At 34.9% G+C, this 22,825-nt stretch overlaps 1 protein-coding gene across 1 annotated transcript; it reads left to right on the top strand.

Moving 5' to 3' along the window:
• Positions 1-13,536: 13,536 nt before the first annotated feature.
• Positions 13,537-18,539, top strand: LOC103936405 (auxin-responsive protein IAA9). The gene is made up of 6 exons (XM_009346241.3): positions 13,537-13,733; positions 15,326-15,992; positions 16,079-16,305; positions 16,415-16,556; positions 17,524-17,585; positions 18,257-18,539. Exons 2-6 carry the CDS (start codon positions 15,340-15,342, stop codon positions 18,292-18,294), a joined length of 1,122 nt encoding a protein of 373 aa, XP_009344516.1. The 5' UTR covers positions 13,537-13,733; positions 15,326-15,339; the 3' UTR covers positions 18,295-18,539.
• The last annotated feature ends 4,286 nt before the right edge of the window (positions 18,540-22,825 follow it).

The raw sequence follows: 22,825 nt of genomic DNA, 5'->3' as shown, positions 1-22,825 counted from the left end.
CGTTGAGGAGGACCCAGAGGAGCCAGAGTTGTTGGGTTAAGGAATTGGGATTTTGGTTTTGGTGTCCGGGCGTTTGGAAATGAGGGATATATTTATAAAAAAAATGAGTGAGGAGAGAGAGAGAGTGAGTACGTGTAAAGATACGTCCAGGTCCTTGGTACGGAATGATGTGGGGTCAGTTAAACTGGGTGCTAAATATAAGCTTGTGTGAAAAGTACTTTTAAAATAATTAAAAATATTTTAAGAAAATATATTTTTGGATGTTAAAAATGCTTGAAGCGGTTCTTTTACAAGAAGTATTTCAAATACTTTTACTACATTCATTAGCATTTTTTATTAAGCACTTTTAATTAATTTAAAAATACTTTCAAACGAGCGTATAAAAAGCAGATTTGGACTCTTTGCTTTCTACTTTTGCTTGTGTCCTTGGTAATAAAGAAACAAAATAATGTTAGAAGTCGTTTTATCATAATGGTGGAGCACAATCATATTTTATTTTTTATTTAACCCTTTAACGTTATTGCTCCCTCTAGAAACAAAATGATGAAAAATATGGAAATAAAATGTTGAATTTAAATGTGGAAGCAATTTTAGTACAATTATAGAGATGTCATCTGTCAATGGATCAGATTTTTACAAATAGTAAATCCGAATTAATAGAAATGGAGATTTCCAATCCGATTATTCGAATTAGATAATTCGATTATAAATGGATCCATATATAAATTAAGAGTGATCCGACTTGATAATAACCTGATTTGACATTTTATTTTATTTTATTTTTATTTTTAACTATCATATTTATGTGAGGAATTTAAGCCTTTTTATGAATATAAAATAAACTTATACCTTCATTTTATTAATAAATAAATATTGTATTTTTAGCAATGATATTTTAATCTTTTTAGGTCGTAAATTAGATTCGATAAGGATCTTATTCAATTTGAACCCAATGCTAATCAAATATGGGTCGACAAGTTAGATTCGATGATTCAAATTGATTCAAATACGGTCCAAATTTGATAAACCGATTAATATGACTACCATTTAATTCAATAGTCAAATAGCTTCGAATTTCGATGAATATTTGTAGAGAACCTGTATCCCTACTGGGCTTAGATTTTGTTTGTTTCCTTACTAACAAAGGAAAAAAAGGTGGAAATAAAAAGTTGAGATATATTGAATCTAAATATTAAAGAAGTTAGGAAGTTGGCCTTCAGCTGGCTGCATTGCGTGCTTGCTATTTTGCACAAAGCCATTCAATTTTGTGTTCATGAATGGCTGGCTGTGCTGCATGTTACTGTGTGGAAGGAAGAAATAAAGCATTCATAATTAAACCTCACATTTTAATATGGCTCAAGGATTTGGTGATTAACATGTGCATAGCATTAACAGGGAACCAACATTCACTCCACCAATCATTGATGCATGAGGTGGTGACTAATTATTTCCAGAGTTTTTCTTTTTCATTTTTCTTGTCGGTGATGGATAATGAAAGAAAAGACAATCGATAACAAGATTCCAAACACAAGAGCTCTTAGCTATTTAAATTACAAACCCTCTTACATTCAGCTCAAATTTAAATTAAAAAAGCCGATTGTTGCAATATAAGGATGACGGTGGAACTGTAGTGTTGGTGAATTCTTATTTTTAAATAAATGAGTAAATTAGTGGAAAAATAAGGTGGAGTCTATTAGCCTTTCGTTTTATGTAACTATTGTAACTCTTTTCTTGTTAATTTGTGTTTTATTACCCTATTCACTAAGGGTGATACTAAATCTATAATTAGTAGCATTTTCTCCATCATCATTTTTATTTATTATCCCACTACTCAATTTCTTCTGCAACAATTATTCTCTCCATTCTGCCATTATTTCCTTTTTTACTTACTGGCCGAAGAAGGATGTCCTTGCGGTGGAGCTTTGGATTTTTCCTTTTGTGCATATAACTTTGAGTCACACAATAATTCAATTGGGCTTTTGTATTCTGGAATAGACAAGTCAAGAAATATATTGCAGCATCGATTCGTGGACTTTGTCAAACCATTGTGGGTTTGAATCTCTTTAAAAAGAGAGAGATACCCGCACCTTAGCCTAATTATCTAAGTGCTTATTAAAATAATATTATTTTATTGTAAATTTTTTATCATAATTTCTTTATAATTTCCCAAACACTTAGTCTTTAGTCCTTTTCTTTTTTGGGCTAAAATGGTAGACAACTATGATATGATATGTGAGCTTTTTTGAGCAAAAGTTGCCAAGTAGGGGAGTTGGTGAGTTTTCCCAATTATGAGACTGATACAACTTTTCCATACAAAGCTGCACACCCAACGTGTCACCCAACTCTTGGAGGTCAAGAAAAATGTTGCTTGTGCTGTGTAGTCTTGTAGATGAGCAGTTAGTTAGCATAAAAGTAAAATTGTACTTCGGTGCATGTTAAGAAAAAAACACTGAAGTTATGATTAATAGGATCAAGTTTTCATGGATTCTGCCAAAGCGATTGTATATTTTCTTTGCCTGCTCATAGGTTTTTGAACGGATGTTGAAAGTTTGAAATGTTGGCTATGAACCTCTCAGTTAGGCCTCAAACCTATACTAATACTTCTTTTCGTGTGTTTATCCGTTTTATGTTTCTTTTTTAGCATGTCGGAACACTTTATGTTGTGCGTTGTTAATACTTAAAAACTGGTTCAAAACATCAATTCAGTTGTTGACTAAAGACTCTTCAATCAAATTTTCTACAGTTCCAACCTGAGCTCTAATTTTACTGTTTAAATTAATGGAGTAATTGGAAGGGTTTATTATGGGAGCTGATTATATACACTCTTTTTAGTCTTTCACACACTACTCTTTACTTTTGACAATAATTAGATTGAATAAAACAAACAAAAACAACGAACGTGATTAAATAAGGGGTGTGTGAAGCACTAAAAGGGTTGTTTGTTTATCATTTCCTGTTTATTATAGGGATCGTTTGGACTATAATTAACAATTGGGTAAAGAAAATGGTGCTTTAGAGTTAACCCCTTACAACACTTATTTTCTAGACAAAAACCCATCACTTTATAAATCTCTATATAAAATCGATCTAGACATTTTTTTTTTAGCCTTATTTGCATAAAACTTCACTATAATGCATGACCCAATTTTACATTTTATGAATTTTAGATTCTACATAAATTGTGTATGCATTATACTCATAATATTGCTCTTATGTGGATTGATGTTGTGAAAGAAAGAAAGAAAATTAGGGTTTTTTTTTTTTTTTAAACCTAGCGAGCAGTGGCTTCGAGCTATGCCGTTGAGCCACCAACACCCAAAGCAGTAGCCTGAGGGCTGGTTTGGTATTGTTGTGCTTTGAAAAAAAGCTGCTGTGAGAATAAGCGGCTGTGCTGTGAGAATAAGCGGCTGTGAAATAAAGCAGCAAAGTGTTTGGTAAACTTTTTTGTAGAAGTGCTTTTGGAAAAAAAAAAAAAAAAAAAAAAAAAAAGCAGTATGATAGTGTTTGGTAAATTTTTTTGTAAAACAGCTGTGACTGTGTGAAATGACCAAAAAGGGTATAATACTAGATGTGCTATTGAGGTTAAGCTCATTGTTTGTTAAAAATAAATAAATAAAGATTCTTGATTCTTTCCTTCTACGGGCAGTAACAGATCATTCCCATATCTCTTGCTCTCCTCCCTACTTCAGTCCCCCAAATCGATGAAAAGGGTTTAGGTTTCTTCGTTCCGCTCTGATTTTCCACCAAATGGTAGTTGAATTCTAGGGTTTCAGATTCAAACAATGAGCACCACCAACTCCAATAACAGTACCAACCACCACCATGGCGACCGAGATCTCAGCTTGTGGTTCCTCGAGCAATCGCAGCTCGCCTCTCCTCGGGGGCTGACCGACGAGGACGAGGACTCCCCCACGGAGCTCAACACCATCAACAGCTCCGGCGGCTTCATCGTCGTGTTCCCTGATAAGCTCTCCGCTAAGTACACCAGCGTCAATCTTCACATCCACGACGTCGGCGTAGTTCAAGCTAACAAGCCAGCTCCGGTCAAGCTACTCGTCTACTACTTCGAGATTTATGTCAAGGATGCTGGGACCAAGGGCCAGATTTCCATTGGATTTAAGGGCAGTTTTGGGTTATTCAATATTTCATTAAACCTACACTGTTCACCCGTGTGTTTTGAAAATAAGCTGTTTTTGGAAGCTGCTATTTGCAGTTTCTTGTCAGCTTCAGGTTTTGGGCTTTTTTTCACCCTAAACTTTGAAACAAAGCTGCTTTTCAAAGTTTACCAAACACCAAAAATTCTCATAGCTTTTTTCATAGTAGCTTTTTTTTTAAGCACCTCAATCCCAAACTGCACCTGAGTCATAGTTTTAAAACTAGCAACATTGCACGGACATTTTTGCTAATAAACCGTAATTCTCTTGACAAAGACAAACAAAATCCGTCCGTACTAATTTTTTTCTCCATGATGTTGACTTTTTAATACGCAAATGAAGCTAAAAAAAAATTGATCCAATTGATTCCATAATCTTGCCATAAAAAAATTCACTTGATCTACAAGTTCTTCTCACCCGTAATGCAAACTGTAAAACATTATGGAAAGAAGAACCGGAGAGGAGGAAAAGCAAGAATTGAACTCATGGAATTTCAAAAGAAAGAGAAAATGAAACAAAGTTGAAGTGGTGTTGGCAATTTTAAATTTGGTACAATTAACAATTAAACATAGTATTATCTAGACATCGAAAGAGTAAAATTTAGATAACAAAATATATGATTTTGACATTTTAGAGATCTTAAAAGGTAGAATTAAGTTTCACTCAGGTGGGCTATAATATGGCAAATTAAAACAAAATGAAGTCTAAATATTTGACTTACAAATATAAATGAATAAAATGAATGGTAGAATTAAGTTTCACTAACGTGAGTCAAAGTTAAAACTTTTTACTTACAAATAAATGACTATCATTAAACAGTAATATTAAGTGACAGTTAATTTTGAATTAGATATGCTAATCCAACCATGGTATCGGACCAAACCACTAAAATCAAAACCCAAAAATAACAAAAACAACATCAGCAACTAGGTTTGTCATTGCTCGTTGGAACCAAGTGAGAGTTGGCCACCCTTACTTTTGTCCAACGTGCGAGTCCTCACGTACACCTGCAAAACTTTTGAAGCCATGAGCTCTCAGCTATCTGCTAATTCCGGGACATTCATATGTTTTGTGTATATGTCATATCTCATTTGTACCCTTGGCTTTTATCTTTCAGAGAGTTGCAGACCCAACGAAGCTAGTTTGCTTCCAAGAAACGTAGTCTCCTTTCTGTTGGAGAGCATCGATGATTCACATCGACGCAACTTCTTTGTAACTTCATTTTTGTTCCTACCTTCTTTCACTTTCAAGACAAATTTCATCCATGCAAACATGGTGGGCAAAAGAAGGGTTGTGAAAACATGTCATATTATATGTGTGGATGGTAATTTAGCCCATGTCCTTGTATTCTTTTCCTTTTTGTATCAAAGGGTTTTCCAAAGGGTTAGAAAGTTGGAAATCCAATTTACCCTAGACAACATCATCCCAAATAAAGTGTGCAACTGTCTGGCTTTGGTTGACCAATTTGATTAGAGCAATGTCCTTTATCATCTAAACTCAAATTTGAATCCTCTTTTTTGCGGTTTAGATGAATTTGATATATTTATTTTATCATTCGCAAAGAAAAGAAAAATGAAAAGCTTTGTGCAGCTTTTTGAAGATACGCCCATCTCCAAATCACACCTTAAACTTTCATATCAACCCAAATAAACTGAAATTGTCATGATCAAAATTCGGAACCAGTCCCTTCTACTTTTTCGGACAAGACTTGCATGCTAATCATTCAAAACCTTTTTTTTTTTTTTCCTTTCACAATGGACCAATAATACTACAACACATGTCCTCTCTTCTATCTTGATAGTGAACGGGGTTTAATACTTCCAAAGAAAATGAAAATAAAACTTATTTAAATATAAACAAATCAAATCCTATTTCGATCAGATCAAAGATGATGTAATTAAGGTGTAATATGTTGTAGTATTATCATTAAGTAAAGCATTTGAATTACTTATGTAGAAATAATTTATGTTCATAAGTGCTTCCTTTAGAAAGCGCTTTCACTAAAAACGTTGGAACTTTTATTAAAATGCTTCATAAAAACAAATTGAAAGTGCTTCTTAATCTAGGAGGTGTTTCTTCAGAAAACCCTTTAGAAGAAAAGGGAATTTGATTGTTTTTGGGTGGTCAAGTAAAAGTCCCAACTTACTAGCCAAGATGCAAAAGTGGGATCTGCAAAACTTGGGCCTCAATCTTTGAGGTGTGTAAACCGGATTTGGACCGGGCTGTGAAACTTTAGGCCTACAGTTTTATATCCAATTTTATATTTCTTTAATGTGAGCTAAGTCGAGGTTCGTATTCCGAGCGGTGAACCAGGAAATGGGGACTCGAAAATTGAATCCTGAACCCAAATCAAGATAAAACTCGACCGTAGTCACAATTTTTTAATACAAGTGCGGGATATTCTACATTAAATGAGGGGGAGAGTTTGAACACAAGACGCAGTAGGTTAAAGAGAAATATCCTAACCACAAGAGCAATCCATCACTTGCAATAACCACTAATAATAATTGTACATAATAAGGTAAGAAAAGCCTTATCAATTGTTAAAGCGGTGAATATGTAGTATCTTTACTCACCTCATTAGCCACTGATTGGTTTTTGTTAAATTTCATTGGGCACAATAAATTTTATTGGCTATTGTCAATTTGTTATATACTGACCATTAGGTTCGAGGTTTGAGGTTCAAGTTCTATTCATGTGCCAAAGATTGAGAGTTTGAACTCTAATTCTTCAATATAGGGTTCGAGTCTCAAGTCATAACATCAGAAGCCAATCAAATCTCTGGATTGACGAATGTTCTAATCTAACATTCACCAAAACATACATAGTTAGTAGTACAAAAATGATCCTTATGAACTAACAAACATTAACTAGAGCAAAAATTAATCCACCTAATCTTAAACAAAAATCCAATCCAATCCAATTAGATGAGGCGAGTGAGAAGAGAGCACAAAAGCTCCTATTGCATTATTTCACTAGGAAATGCAGACATTGGCCGCACGGCCTCCAGGCACGAACAATTTCTCCATCGCAACAAGCAATGAACATGTTTTTGTCCTTTTCACAAACAGTACAGTACCCCATGTTTGCTTAACTAAACAGCGCCTACATATAGCTATTGCAGAGCCTATATACTAGTACCTGCAGAAACAACCATTAATACAGCACAGCACAAAAAAAAAAAAAAAAAAAACACTAAAAAATAAAATTCAAAAATAAAAAGGCAGAGAGATCATAATGAACAATTGAATGACATCAAACGAGTTCACTAATATAAAAGCATCTCAGTTCGATAATGTATTATTACGTGAAAAAAATTTTGAACAAAATAATATGCATTATTTGTGACATTTCACATCGTCTAGAGGAGTGATCTTTAAATGTATATTTCAATCCCTACCTAGCACGAGACCTTTTGGGAGTTTACTGGCTTCGGGTTCCGTAGGAACTCCGAAGTTAAGCGAGAAGGAGGCTAGAGCACTCCCAGGATAGGTGACCCACTAGGAAGTTGCTCGTGAGTTTCCAAAAACAAAACCGTGAGAGAATGGTAAGCCCAAAGCGGACAATATCGTGCTACACAAAACAATTTCATTGGCATGTAATGTTCCATTCTAATAATTTAGCGTAGTGCTATTCACATACAAAATTTTATCTCTCACACACATTTCTTTAATTTCTGTAATTTAATATTTTTTAATTCATTTGATCTGATAATTAAAAATTAAAAATAATATGTAAAAAGTAAAAAATTATTCATGAATAACACAACCTATAATTTATTACTATGTAAATAATTATACGTAATAATTCATTATTGAACAGAACGCTAAGCGACGATAAACCGGCTAGATGTATACCCTTGTTGAAATGGCAGGCAAATGCAATGAAGTAGTAGTAGGTGCAGGTGACGTGGGGAGTGATGTTAGGGTGATGATGGACAATATTTTGTGGCATGCACAAAACATGAATGCTTGTGCCCCCAAGCGTGCGAAAGCACTCCTGCCAGTTTCATGATGCTACCCCGACCAAGTTTCACCACCAACATTTTCATTATTTTAATCTTAATTTTTAATTTAGGCGTCTATAAACAATAATTTAATTTGGTAAAACAATAAACAATTAATTATTGAAGGGTATTTATGGAAAGAGAAAAATGATGGAGGAGGGAGGTCAGATGTCTTGCACACCACCCGGCAAACAGACGTCAACTGCCGTTTTCTTGTCCCCCCCCACCACACTTCCTACCCCTGTTTTTCTCTGTCCCCTTCCCCTCTTCCTAATCTTAATCCTTACCCCCTTCAGTGTTTGTTTCTGTGTTTTTTTTTTTTTCAACACTCCTGTTAATTGGTTTAGCGACACTTAATTTCATTTATTTGGTCAAAAAACAATTTAGCTTTGACTCACACGGTTGCGACGCTCACTATAAGCAGTACGCAAGTATTTTATTATTAATTATCATTAATGTTACTGTTTGATAATCTTTTTCACTTGTTAGATGTCTTATAATAAGCTCGTAACTATATTATTAGTATGACTAACTCACTTTATCATCAACCCAAACTCAACAATGTAAAATATGGCGTATAAATTCAGGTTGAAAAAGTCAAGTCCACCGTTTATATTTGATTTTTGAAGCAACCATTTCATATATGATTGATTAGCAATACAACACTCTACCCATCACCAAGTATATAATTCATACCAAACTAGTTAATAATTAATATCAAGTTATCAAATCACATTCCTGGTTTAATGCCTGGGATTACTCTTCTGAATATGATAGACTTGTCTGCACTTGTTATGTTTTTACTTTGTCTCTTTCAGGTTGGCTATAAATTATACTATTCCATAAAATATAGTATTCAAATTCAATTTATATTAAAATTTGGATAAATTACACATAACTACCTCAAATATTAGGTCATTAACAATTTCATACCTCATCTTTAAAAAGTTTCAATGTCATACCGTATCTTTGAATTTGTTGTAATATCATACATTTAGTCAATTGTCTGTCAATTCATCTGCTAAATGCTGACGTGACACACTTTCTATTAAGAAACTAAAAAAATATTATTAAAAACTAAAAAAAAATCATTTAATATTTTTTAAATATTAAAATAATAATTAATTAAAGAAAAGTTTTTTATAAAAAATAAACCCCAAGTTCGTCTCCCCCCCCCCAACCTGCTGCAACCCAAAAAGAAAGAAGAAGAAAGAAAAAAAAAACATCTTCATCTTTCCCGACCCCACCTTCCTTGCAACCCACCCCTTTCTTCCCCCTCCTGTCTTCCCCTTCCCTCCTCCTCCACACCCACCCTCACACCCACCCTCTACACCCCACCCTCTTCCCTCTTCTACACCCCCACTCCTTTAATCCACACACTTTCCCCCCATTTTCTCCGTGCCCAATTTCTCCACCTGAGGAATCAGAGGAAGACGGGAAGGGGGGTCGGAGAAGATGAGGATTTTTTTTTTTTTTTAAATTTTTATCTGGGTTCCAGGTAGTGGGTGCGATGGTGGGTGTGGAGGAAAAGGGAAGGGGAAGACGGGAGGAGGAAGAAAGGGGTGCGTGGCAGGGAAGGTGGGGTCGAGGAAGATGAAGATGGATTTATTATTATTATTATTATTATTATTATTATTATTATTATTTTATCTTCTTCTTCTTTCTTTCTAGGTTGTAGTGAGTGGGGAGGGGGGAACACGAACTTGGGGTTTTTTTTTTTTTAATATATAAATAACTTTTCTTTAATTAATTATTATTTTAATATTTAAAAATATTAAATGATTTTTTTTTAGTTTTTAATAATATTTTTTTAGTTTTTTAATAGAAAGTGTGCCACGTCAGCATTTAACAGAGGAATTGACAGACAACTGATGGAAGGTATGACATTGCAACAAATTCGAAGATATGGTATGACATTGAAACTTTTTAAAGACGAGGTATGAAATCGTTAATGACCCAATAATTGAGGTAGTTCTGTGTAATTTACCCTTAAAATTTCAAATATCATCAACATTTTAAGATTCTAGAAACATTGCATTTTTCTTTGTAACTTTTCTACAATTCACCGGAGTGTTGCTCTCTAGTAGTAGAAATATTTGGAAAGAAGGGGGAATGCAACCTAGACAAGGAAGTTTCTCCTTCCTCACGTTATTATTTACCTAAAATTTTGTGGTTTTCAAACTTTTATATAATAATTTTTGTTTGTCTCATAAATAAAGTGAAATTTTTGTGACACTTTTATACATCTGTTAAGCTTTCCGTCAGAATTACAGATAACCTGTGACGTGGCACCCATGTTGACAATAACTGGGTGCCACGTGTCAATTTGGCCCATGTGGAAATTTAAAATTTTAAAAATTTAGATGCAAAACCCATCCACGTAGGTTCAAAGATCAACAACCCTAGGGTCATTGACAGACTCGGTCCCCTACCACAACCCAGACCAGCTACCAACCTAGGGAAGGAACAAAAACCCTTAGAGGGATAAGAAGGTATAGGAAACTATGTTGGGGGGGGCTGCTTCCAAGATAAATGTCCTGGCAGCCAGTACGCTGAATTCATGGAAAGGCCATATGTCATTGCCCGAGCTTTCCAACTTCAAAGAGATGATGGAAACTTACGAATGAGGGTTCTAATGGTGCTTGACTCCACTCAGGATCCCTTTATCATGCAACTCCTTGTATAAGTGAACAAACTAAAACTGAGCGTCAGGCCGTGATACCTGACTGGAATATGCCAAGGCCCGACCTTCTGACAAGGAGGATCCTTGGCACCCCTCTACGAGGAGAAACAAAACAGAAGATGAGCCATATACTGGGAGGGAAGATCTAATTGAGCATATTCATCTCTTTGAATCCACCATGGTCTACCAAAGAAACAGTGATGATGGTCGATGACTCATTTTTCCCTCCACTTTCTTAAGTGGAGGTGGAGTTCTCAATTGGTATTGTCGTCTTCAACATGATACAATGGATTCCTTCGCTGAGCTAAGGAGACTTTTCCGTGGCTCAACATATCTTCCACGTTGATCGCTTACAATTTTTTGATGATTTATACACCATTTTTTAAAAGCCAAATGAGTCACTGCATGGGTATGTGGGTCATTTCAGCCATGAGTATTCTCGTTGTGTAGAGACAAATGATAAAACAACTCTTGGGGCCTTCATGGTAAGCATGCATGAATGTCTCTCCAAGTACATAAACAATGCTAACACTTGGAATGAGGTGATGATACAAGCTTACAATCATACATTTGCCGAGGCAAAGACATATCAAGGGAACCCTTACCCTTATCAACAAGTGGGAGTGGAAGTCAAATTCTACCAGGTGAGCAAATTTTGACCATTCAAACACCTATTATATCTTCTCTTGCCCCACTTAGTAGCCCACTAAGTCACCAAACTTATTCATCATTGGCAAGAGGAATGATTTTTACTCTCAATAAGCTCATTACAACAAGAAGGATAAAGGTTTGTATCAAGACAATTAGAGGTGAACATACCATCAACTATTATGACTCTGGGGGTCAAGCCTCACTCTTTCAAAGTAGGGAACAGGGTATTGAAGGAAAGGCTACTCAGTGACAAAGACTCAGATGGCAAAACATTCACTATTATAAATGAGTATGCAGACTGCATATGTTTTGACTTGCAACTGTTCATTGTACTTTGTAACACATCTTTCGACAAATATTTAATGAAATGGTAATTCAGACAACTTCGTCTAACTCTTTTACATTCCTAACACTAGAATGCTTGATCTCACAAGAAAAGTAGCAATATGTACACCATTTTCATCTTCAATTATGTTTGTTGTGTGAGTTTATTTTTTCATATGTATACTCAATAATTATTTTTAATGCATTTGATATTATCTATACTATGGGGTGTGAGAGTGAGCGAAACTTCACAATAGGCTAACCACAGTCATTTGGTTCATATTCGCATTTGGCAAAAATTGAACCTAAGACTTCTACTTATAGATGAAAACGAATATCATTAAATCGTAGTAATAAATGACGCATACACAATAAAATCAATAACTTCGAGAAAAATTCATTACGTTTTTTTTGAAAAAGGACAGTGACCTTGAGATGAAAAAATATGATCATCTGTTTGTCGGAAAAATTGGCCGATCAGAAAACGTGGTAGAATTGAGTTATAATCCTATAATTATTTTAAATTATAGTGTATTCATAAATTGCTTTGGTTGTCTTTTCTATTGGTACTTTTTTGTTAATTGATAATTTAAAACAAAAGATCTTAAAATAAAGTTTTCTGTTCATAATTTAAAAAATTAATAAGGTTTAGATGTTAAAATGGTCCTATGTTTTACCCTTACGACCGATTTGGCTCCTTAGTTAGTCAATGTGCTCATTTTCCATCCAAACATGTTTCAAATTGATAAAAAAAGAAAGAAAAAATTAAGGGAAAAAAATAATAAAAATTCAACAACAACAAAATTGAAACCCTTCCACCTCTACCCTCAATCCCAGCCACCACCATCATCCACCCATCCAAAGCCACCACTATGAGTCACCTTGTAACCACCCATCCTATCTCTTTCATAAAAAAAAATTCACCCCACGGTCTCCCACCTGCCATCAAATTCCGCATTATTTCTCTAGTGAGGTCGATATTCTATTGCTCTCCATCTTTTGCTCTCCTACGCCAGTGTTGACCCCATACATCTCCGCGTCATATCCGCATCCACCATCTTCGTAGCATTGATCTGCATCCCTTCTCCTCCTTTGTGGATCTCCCTTCCCATTGCACGTTCGTGGTTAGAGATGCTGTCTTGAGTTTTAATCTGAATGTTTATGTTATGTTTATTTAAATTTTACATTAAGCTTTTCATATTTCTTAAATAAATAGGGTTTTAAATAAATTTAAAATGAAATATTTAATAGTAAATTAATGAAATTGACTATATTGGCTAACGATTTGAAACTCAATAATCAAATTGGCCAAAATAAAAACGCAGAAACTAAAATTGACCGAACAGATAAAATACACAAACCATTTTTAACATTTAAGCCAATTAACAAACACTTTGTCATTGACAAAGCAACAAACAATAACGTAACGAGTAGTTACAGCAAAAGGGAGAACGTCTTTGCGCCAGAACTACATATTTTCGCGGAACCAAAAATTGACGGCTCAGATTCAGTGAACAGAGTCAATCTGAGCCTTCAATCCTCTCCCCATTCCTGTCCCAGATCGGCGCCGTGCAAAACCAGCCGGTCCGTATTTTCACAGACAAAGCATACATTAATATAATTACAAAACCCCACCTTTTACCCGTATTTTCAGTTTTACCCCTACTTTTTTTCTTTTTCTTTTCAACAAAATATATTAATTATTTTGGGCTTCGAGTTCCTCGGCGAGCTCAGCCTAAAAAATACAGCTTTGTTGCTTTCTGCCTAATGGAAGGGTCCTAAGCTCTCTCTCTCTCTCTCTCTCTCTCTTCTTTCTCTGCTTTTACTTTGATGCTTTGTTTGCATTTTCCTTGAGAATTCAGAAAAAGGGTTCGTCGGTCTTCTCTTCCTTGTCTGATCCACACAAGTTCCTCAGGTGCGTGCTACCAATATTCCCATTTTTTATTTTGTTTTCCTGCTAATTAAAAACTTTTGTTTTTACAGTCTTAATTAATATTTGTGTATAATTTAGTATATGATTTTGCAGCTGAGCTTTTTTTTCTTGTTTGAATTCTGGGTCGTTTTGTCCTGAGATCTTGATGCTCTGTATGTTTTGGGTTCGTTCTGAAAGCTCAGTGTTTTGTGATTTCTCTGTAACCTTGCCTCTCTCTCTGGTTTGATTTTTATTTATTTATTTTGGGTTTTTTGTTTTTTCAGTTGCATATTGTTTTGTTCAATATTCGGAATAAATTCCTGGAGCATTTCAGCTTAATTTGCTATACTTTTTTTGGACTTTTATATATCGCAGTGGATCTGTACAATTTTCTTTTTAAAAGTTGTTTTAACATTTTTTTTGCATTTTCTGTTTGGTTTCCTAGAAAATTTAGGGAGATGAGAAAAAGGAGATTATTCTATTTTATTTATTTTTAAATGGTAAAGCTTAAGCTCATGCAAACAAAATGCTAAATACCCAGTTGACCTTTTTCCTTTCCAAGAAAGTATAAATACGGATTCACTTTTCAATTTGTTTTTAATGTGCATTTGGTTTAGTTTCTGATGGAATCACATCATAAAGTAGCAAAATTTCCTATTAAGCTTGTGAGGTTGAAGTTGTGGAGGATACTTGTTGTGTTTGTTACAACCTTTCGTTGCTGGTGAATGTAACTTTTCCATTTTTGTTAGGATTTTCATGTCCTAGTTTCTTCTTGAGATTCTTTCAATTTTGCAACTATCTTAGGCTGTTCATAACGTATTGTGTAATGGTTCGGGTTTGTTTGAATTTACGGAGTTTTTTTATACGAGCGGTATTTGGGGGAGGGAAAATCGAACCTAGGATTTCGGGTGCAAGGACAAATGCTCTTAAGCGCTTGAGCTACAAACCTCTGGCATCTGAACCTTTAGCTTGGACTATGGTGGCTTGTGGTTTGATCTGAAGCCATATAAATATATGTTCTCTGGTACATTGATTATATGGGCAGACCAGTGAGCACTTTCCCAATTTGGGTTTTTTTCCCCTTCATGGATTTGATTGTATTTCGACTAATCTACATTTCCCAAATGGATCCTGTCAAATATTTCTATTCTTTCTTTAGATTATTCATATATATATCCTTTTGAGTTTCATTTCTCACCGGAAACTATTCTAGGAGAAGCTTGAATCTGTTCCATTGGGATATTGATCTGTCTTGGTTTAATATGGTTTACATGTTACCGGTTTCTGTATAGCCACTGTTTGTTTTATCAGATAGTTTTGTGACTTTTGTCTTTTGAAAACCCCTTTAGTCATGCTCACAATTATTTTGATGGGAAAATGATGATGAGAAAATTCATGATTCTCTGTTCGTAAAATTTTCTAGGACTCTATTTATACTTGATGTGAATTTAATTTCCATTAGATGAGACAGTTAAACCTTAAACTAATGAAGCTTTCTCCATCTTGTGCTGTTGGGATTTTCATGTTTTGGTTTCGCTGGTAGTTTTACAATCAATGAATCTGATAATTTGGTTCATATTGTTTCCCTTTTGCAGTAGTGTAGTTGCTAATGTCTCCACCACTATTGGGTGGTGAGGAGGAAGGGCAGAGCAATGGGTCTATGGTAGCTTTTTCACGCTCTATGGACTGTATCTCTCATAACGGTTCTGGACTGAAAGAACGTAACTACCTAGGATTGTCAGATTGTTCTTCAGTCGACAGCTCCACGGTCTCGAACTTGTCAGAGGGGACGAAGAACAATCTGAACTTTAAGGCTACGGAGTTGAGGCTTGGTCTTCCTGGATCCCAATCACCAGAACGGGAACCTGATCTTTGCTTGTTGAACTCGGGGAAACTTGACGAGAAGCCACTGTTTCCTTTGCTTCCTTCAAAAGATGGAATCTGCTCCTCATCACAGAAGAATGGCAACAAAAGGGGCTTTGCTGACACTATGGATGGATTCTCAGAGGTGAAAAGTAATGCATATACTGAAGGAAATTGGATGTTTCATGCAGCTGGCTCTGATTCTGAATCTCCAGAATCTGTTGGACAGGGGAAGTTTCCCGTGAATTCAATCAATGTAATGCTATCATCCAGGCCTTCTGGGAGTCAGCCAACCATAACAAAAGAAGCACGCACTAAACAAGAACAATCTAATGCTACAAACGGAGGCAGCCATAACCCTTTGGGTGCTTCTAACAATGGAAGTGCCCCAGCTGCTAAGTAAGTTAGAATTTTAGATGGACGACTTTGAAGCTTTATATGAAATCTGTGGTTTGTTCGTAATTGTATCTACTTTTGGTTGGCAGGGCACAAGTTGTTGGATGGCCGCCAATTAGATCATTTAGGAAGAATTCTCTAGCCACTACGTCAAAGAACAATGATGAAGTGAATGGAAAACCTGGTCCCGGTGGACTTTTTGTCAAGGTCAGCATGGATGGGGCTCCCTACCTGAGGAAGGTAGACCTGAGAACCTACTCTACATATCAAGATCTGTCTTCTGCTCTGGAAAAGATGTTCAGCTGTTTTACCATAGGTGAATTACTACTCTACTTTATTTAATATTGATATCATGTCTTCACATATAGAAAAACATTCCATTTCTGCATGGACCCAATTTCCACACTTTTCTATTGTGATTTCAGGGCAATACGGGTCCCATGGAGCTCCGGGGAGGGAAAGACTGAGTGAGAGTAAGCTGAGAGATCTTCTTCACGGATCAGAATATGTGCTTACATATGAGGATAAGGATGGTGACTGGATGCTTGTTGGGGATGTCCCATGGGAGTAAGTTCTAATATTCCTGTATTTTTCTGACTGGTTTCCACAGGGAGAATTTTTTAAACTGTTATAGTGGAGAAACATTGTTTCATTATTTCCCAGAGTTGAAGCCTTTTGTTTGTACAACATATATTTTGAAGTTAAATGACCTTATCGCACAAACTACTGTAAAAGTTTGATGTATCGCGGTACAATTTACATGTATGGGTTATAAGCGGGGAATATTAGGATTCCCCCATCAATGAGAGGGAGGACTTCCCTTATGGAGGGTGATGCTTAATTTTCTTTTTAATGAACCGTTAAAAAAAAAAAAAAAAAAAAAATTAAATAAAAACAAATTATGAGAAGGGTGAGGGTTTTATTAATGAAATGCTTCATTACTCCATTGTCAGGAGGGCGATACTGTATTGTAAACTTGCAAGAAACTAGGGATCTTAATCGTCTGAGGGACTCGATAGTCTGGAATCTAAATTAATCTACATGTAGTCCTTAATCTCCAATTCATCGACTAAAGCTTATGTTGACAGGAACAACAAAATTTGTGAAAGCATACATGAATCTTGTTTACATAACATATAAAGTTTTGAGGCCCAGTTGAACCCTTGCATAAACTATTTAATTTACACTTTATTTCCACATTTATTTTTAGTATTTCTTCTAAAATAAAGTACAAAAAGATAATAACTTGTAGAATTAAAATTAAAGTATTTCAATTGCTAAACTGACTCATAAACTTTTGAAAATGTGATAGCCTTGTTCAGGAATTAAGTTCTTCTGTTCTTTTCTATTTATAGAACTTTTATGAAAGCAATATTTTCAATAGTTTTCAGTATTAAGAACATATCATGAGTTTGCTCTTGAGCTGAAAGAGGAAGAGTAAAAAGTGAAACAACAAAAGTAGTTCACTATAACGTTGGATATTCTAAATCCTATGGTCCATGATGCTCATCTTGTATATTCGGTTTTTTTACAGGATGTTTATTGACACATGCAAGAGGTTGAAGATAATGAAGGGCTCCGATGCCATTGGTTTAGGTTTGTCTTTCTACTTTAGCGATCTACTCGACTACTCTTAATTTGTACTGATTGTGTTTAACAATAATCTTATGATTTGTTTCCAATATCAGTTCCACGAGAATGTTTACGTCAGATGGATATTTGGGAAAATAAACACTTATAAAAGATAAATTGGGAGATTTTTGAGGCACTGAACGAAATGGGTGAATTTTGTAGACAAGTGAGTTTCCTATTTACTTCATTAGGTGTGATGGCCGTGCAACGAGTGAATCCCCCTTAATTGACTTGAACTTAAAGCAAATTTATGACAATCTATGTGGCCCCTTGGAGTCCTAATGAAACAATCTAACAAGTAAAGTTGGTATGTTGACATGAGCTATTGTCTAGTACAGCCCATAGCATAAAAACTGCAGTATCTGTGGGAAGTAGAATGATTGAACACGATGGTTTCAGTTTTCATGCTTTGTTGCCATGCACTTCATTTAGCCTTACCAGAAGACGCTTGCATTTTTTTTGTTCTAGTTTTATATGGATCTGCTGTGCATAATTGTAATGTCTTAAAATTCTAGATTACTACTGGTTTCAGCTTATAGTTTTACGAGATAAACGTTTGATCTTTTCACCTTTTGATTTAAATGATGAATTGTACTCTTATCCCATCTTATCCTGTTTGTTTGTTCCATATATAGCTCCTAGGGCCATGGAGAAATCCAAGAACCGGAACTAGCCAGTGGCTGATATCAAAGTGAACATCTGAGCTGTGGGGAAAGAGGAGTGAGCTGCAAAAGTCGGAACTTGGAAGGAAGAACGCTGGCTGGATGGTAGCATCACGTCGAGTAACTTGTTGATGTTTTGATGTTTGAGTTGGGTCGTGTCGAGTCTGTTATTATAAAACATCTTAAAACTGGTTAAGACTGTTAGTAATTTGTGGAGTTTATTAATGTTATAGCCAATTTAGTTGAAGTTGTTTAATTTGATGAATTTGTGATGCTGATAATTCTTCGTTGCATATCCACCCCTTTTTTCAGTAAGGATAATTAGTTCTGTTCTTCATTCATTCGGGCTGCGACATAGCTGCGCTTTCGACATTGTGCGGCCCGACCCAGTAAACTCAGATTTACATATAAAACGTGGTCAAATGTCATGCATAAATATTTATGTTCAAACATCACGTGTTTCAAGTTTTCATAACGTGCAGAATGGATTAACCACCGACCGACTCCGTCGTGTTGGATTCTCTTCCTCTCTGTGCCTTGACTACCGCCCCATGTGGTGGCCTGTTATATAAAATTGGTGGACGACATTGTTCAAGGTGATCATGTTTTGTTTTTGCCACTATTAACTTTTAGTAACTTAATTAGTTTCTTAAACAGTTTTTAATCCCCGATTCGTCCGTCAAATGTGAAATTCGACAGAACTTGTTTGTCCCTTGGATCAGAAGGATTATCTGACATAATTTTGCACTCAGAAATTTGTTATTTTTTTATGATGTTTTTCTCTGTCCTTTTCTCTTGCATTTCTTTTGGGCCGGTGGGATTTAGGGCTAATTTGGTATTCTCATGTAATTTAAGAAAACCTACTCTTGATGCCTTGTAAGAATAATAGGTTTAGAATAAAGTTGATGAGTATTTGGTAAACTCGAGTTATAACGCTTGTAGCAAAAAATACGATGTTTGAGCACTGTTCACTCATGGTTTGGGATAAAAAGTTAATTTTTGAAAGCAGCTATATAGCTGCTTCCATTTTTCGCTCTCTCTCACCATAATTTTTCAATTAGTGGGCCTTTACTTTGTTACCAAATATAATTTTGAGCTCAACTTTTTTTTTTTTATTTCTTTTCGCTCTTGCTTTTTTAAAAAAGAGTGGCCACCAGTCACGTGCAAAATGGAGATGCAGCAAATGAGGCAGCCATAATCCTTATTGGAATGAATCGATTTGGAGCAATCTGTCTGTTTATTTGAGCAATCTCCCCTCGTGCTTCTCTCTCTTCCTCTCCCTCCTAGTTCTCTCTTTTCGTCCCCTGTGCTTTTGTCTTCCTCCCCCTCCCATTTCTCTCTTTTTGCAAAGGAGATGCCACCAAGCAGGTGTCAAAGGTTTGGGTTTTTGATTGGGTGGGTGGAGGTATTTCTGTGGCTAGGGTAATGCAGGTGCGGTGTTGCAATTAAGGAAGGATGACGGGTGTTTTAGAAAATGTATTAATATAATTCTTTGAAAAAAAAATTAAATGTTATTTTAGGAATAATGGTGGGTGGAGAAATAACATTTTAATTTTTTAATTTTAATGGTAGGTGGGATATAATGTGGGTGTAAAAATAGGATAATGGGGTAGGTCTATAAGCACTCTAAAAAAAATATAAGCAGTACCAAATTGACAATAAGAAAAATATTTTTGAACTCGATTCTTTAAAATGGTAACAATTTTCACACTCGTGTTTTTTGCTTCTACAATTCTCCCCTTGTTCCTTGATTCTTCTATAATTTATTCATCTAAAAGCTTGAAAAGAAAAGAGTAGTGCTAGGTGCAAAAAGAGTGCGAAATTCATTTTCTTTGGTTGGTTTTCTGAGGGGACTTGAACTTCATATTTGAAATTATAGGATGATTTTCATGTACTCAAGAAAAATATATTGTGGCAAAGACAAACCCATTGTTCAAAATTCACTTAAATCAAAATGGTATCGTATATTAAGGTCCCATTACAATAGTATGTACCAATTAGATAATACGAATTTTATACAAAATTTAATCGTTGCAAAGATTCATTAGACTTTACGTACTATTAAAAAAATTGCATATATTGAAGCCAAAAGTAGAGTTTGCGCTTGTGGACCGCTTTGTCAATTTTTTTATGATTCAGGTGAATCTATAAGATCCAGTAACTAAGGTAAAGCGCATATTTTCACATGGTTGGATAGATACATTGACTTTTGATGCAGCAAAAGCAAATCCTTCACTTTTCTTTTCTTGTGGCAGAAGATCAATATTTGGTAGATTTGCTAATAAAGTATATAGTATGATCCATCTTCTTAAGTGGAATCAATAATAATGCAAGATTTAATGGGTATATATGTATGTATGTCAACAATTAAAATTAAAAAAACATTTTCTTAAATAAAATAAAAATGCATTATCATAAATTAAGCTTGATTTGTCATTATATGTGATGTGACAATTATCTCAACTTTGATTAATGAACCTTTTGACTTTTTTTTCTTGTGAAATGTTGATCATTTTGGATGGCAAAACTATTAGCCTTGTGATCTTGAATTATTGTGGATTTAAGCCTAATTTAATTTAATTTAATTATTGTGAGGTCAGTGAGTTAGTTAGTGTTAAGCATAATCATAACATTGCATTTTAATAATATAATTTCTAAACTGATATTTTGATTGGAGTTGGATTTGTTAATTTGTAGATTCCATCAATCATCATGTTACTTTTGATTTCAATCATATGAAGTGGGTGGCTTATGATGCTGCTTCTGACTAATCACTTAATTAAGATGAATTTTTTTGTCATTGTCTTCCCATTTTCCATCTATTAAGGAGAGTGGGACTTAATTAGTGTGACAAATTAAGGCAAAGAGAGTTCAACAAGGCTGTGGTATTTGATTTGTAGTACAAGCTTAAAGTAGCACTTCTCTTTCATGGTAACGCTTAAGGATATCCAGTATCTAAGGGTGGTTACAATGAATCTTATTGCATATCAAATCAAATCAAACTAATAATTTGAATTTTGTTAAGTTGACATCAGAAACGTGACATAAAAGATTGCAATTTATATATGATTCCACTCTTATTTGCATCAAACATTTTGCGATAAAACTCAATACTTGTCGAGCTGTGCAAGTTGCTAAATTTGGACAATAATTAGTAATATATCGCTAATATGATTTCAAAATCTTTACTTTAGATTCTCAATTGTGCTTCAGCACCCAAAATCTTCCCAATACATTTTCAATTTGGAATTCTAATATCATAGTTCACCTTTTAATGGATCTCAAAATCTTCCACGTATTTAAAAAAGTCAACTGAAATTGACTTTTGGATTCCTAGCCCTTGCTTGTTTCATTACCCAAAATATTCTTATGCGCATTTTCGATGTGGGAATTGGGTAATAAAAACAATTTATCGTATACTTTATGGTACGTTGATTCATGGTAACAAAAAAAATTGAACAATATCTTCTACTAAACTTGGTGCTTGTTTTGAGGTTCAGAGTTTAACATTAAGAATCTGAATTGAGTTTATTACTGTGTCCAATTTCAAAACAACATAATATCATAAGATAGATTAAAACTAAGCGATTTTTATGGTGTTTCGGAGTATCAGATATTTCGAATTTTTAACTGTTGTTATGAGTTCATTTGAAGTGAAGTAAGATTCATTGTAGTTAATTATGAGTTCATTTAAAGTTGTTCAGTTGGAAATATTCTTGTCTGGCTTTAAAAATGAATTTTATAGGGGGATTTAAAGTATAAGTAAGAGGAAATTGTAGCAATGCTTCCTCTACTAAAATCCATGACCATTGGTTCCTTAACTCCTCAAAATATGCAACGATGGTTATTTTCGCCAACTCCGTCAGAATTTCTGTCAAAACGAGGTATGTTGAAAGAATCACTACTACGATTGGGTTAAAACTAAGAGACCATTACTCCAATTAGGTTAAAGTTGAGGGACAATTTCCCCAATTGAGTTAAAGTTCAGGGACCATTTCTACTATTTTCTCATTTAGTTTCCCATATTTGTCCCTTGATTCAGCCTCATGTGTGTGGCACGTGACTCATTTTGATGAAACTTTTAACGAAATTGACAAAAATGACCACAGCTGCCTATTTTAATGAGTTAAATGACCAATAGTCCTAAACTTTGAGTTGAGGGACCATTCTACAATTTTTAATATAAGTAAATATGAATAATTGCATAAAGTGTGCAATGGAATAGTTTGGGGTCTACAACAAAATTTGATCTTGATTTTGTCTTCAATGTGTAAGAATACATGGATGCTAGTAGTGATTCCCAATGTCTTGTACCGACTATTGAGCAACACAAACCTCAATCTAATTGCATATTGTTGTGTAACGAACAACATGCACCACAAGAAAAGTGAGCACCAACAACCTTAATTAGTAAAATGCTCCATTTTATTAGCTTTTGTTTCCTCGAAAGAAGGGTTTAGGGTGTGGCCTAGGGTTAGGGTTTCTGCAATTGTTTCCGGCGGCGTCTGTTTTCTGCAATACTTTTGAGGAATTCTACTGAGT

Source organism: the organism of the source record quoted next, unplaced genomic scaffold (assembly GCF_019419815.1).
Source record: "Pyrus x bretschneideri cultivar Hongxiangsu unplaced genomic scaffold, Pyrus_bretschneideri_v1 Contig102, whole genome shotgun sequence".
In the NCBI taxonomy this organism is placed as follows: Eukaryota; Viridiplantae; Streptophyta; class Magnoliopsida; order Rosales; family Rosaceae; genus Pyrus; species Pyrus x bretschneideri.
The sequence above is the reverse complement of the archived record's forward strand: the minus strand, read 5'-3'. Positions and strand labels throughout refer to the sequence as shown.

Coding starts and splice junctions, on each gene's coding strand:
- LOC103936405 (XM_009346241.3), top strand. CDS start 15,340: ATGTCTCCACCACTATTGGGTGGTGAGGAGGAAGGGCAGAGCAATGGG. Junction 16,306..16,414: donor GTTCAGCTGTTTTACCATAG/GTGAATTACTAC, acceptor TTGTGATTTCAG/GGCAATACGGGTCCCATGGA. Junction 16,557..17,523: donor GTTGGGGATGTCCCATGGGA/GTAAGTTCTAAT, acceptor GTTTTTTTACAG/GATGTTTATTGACACATGCA.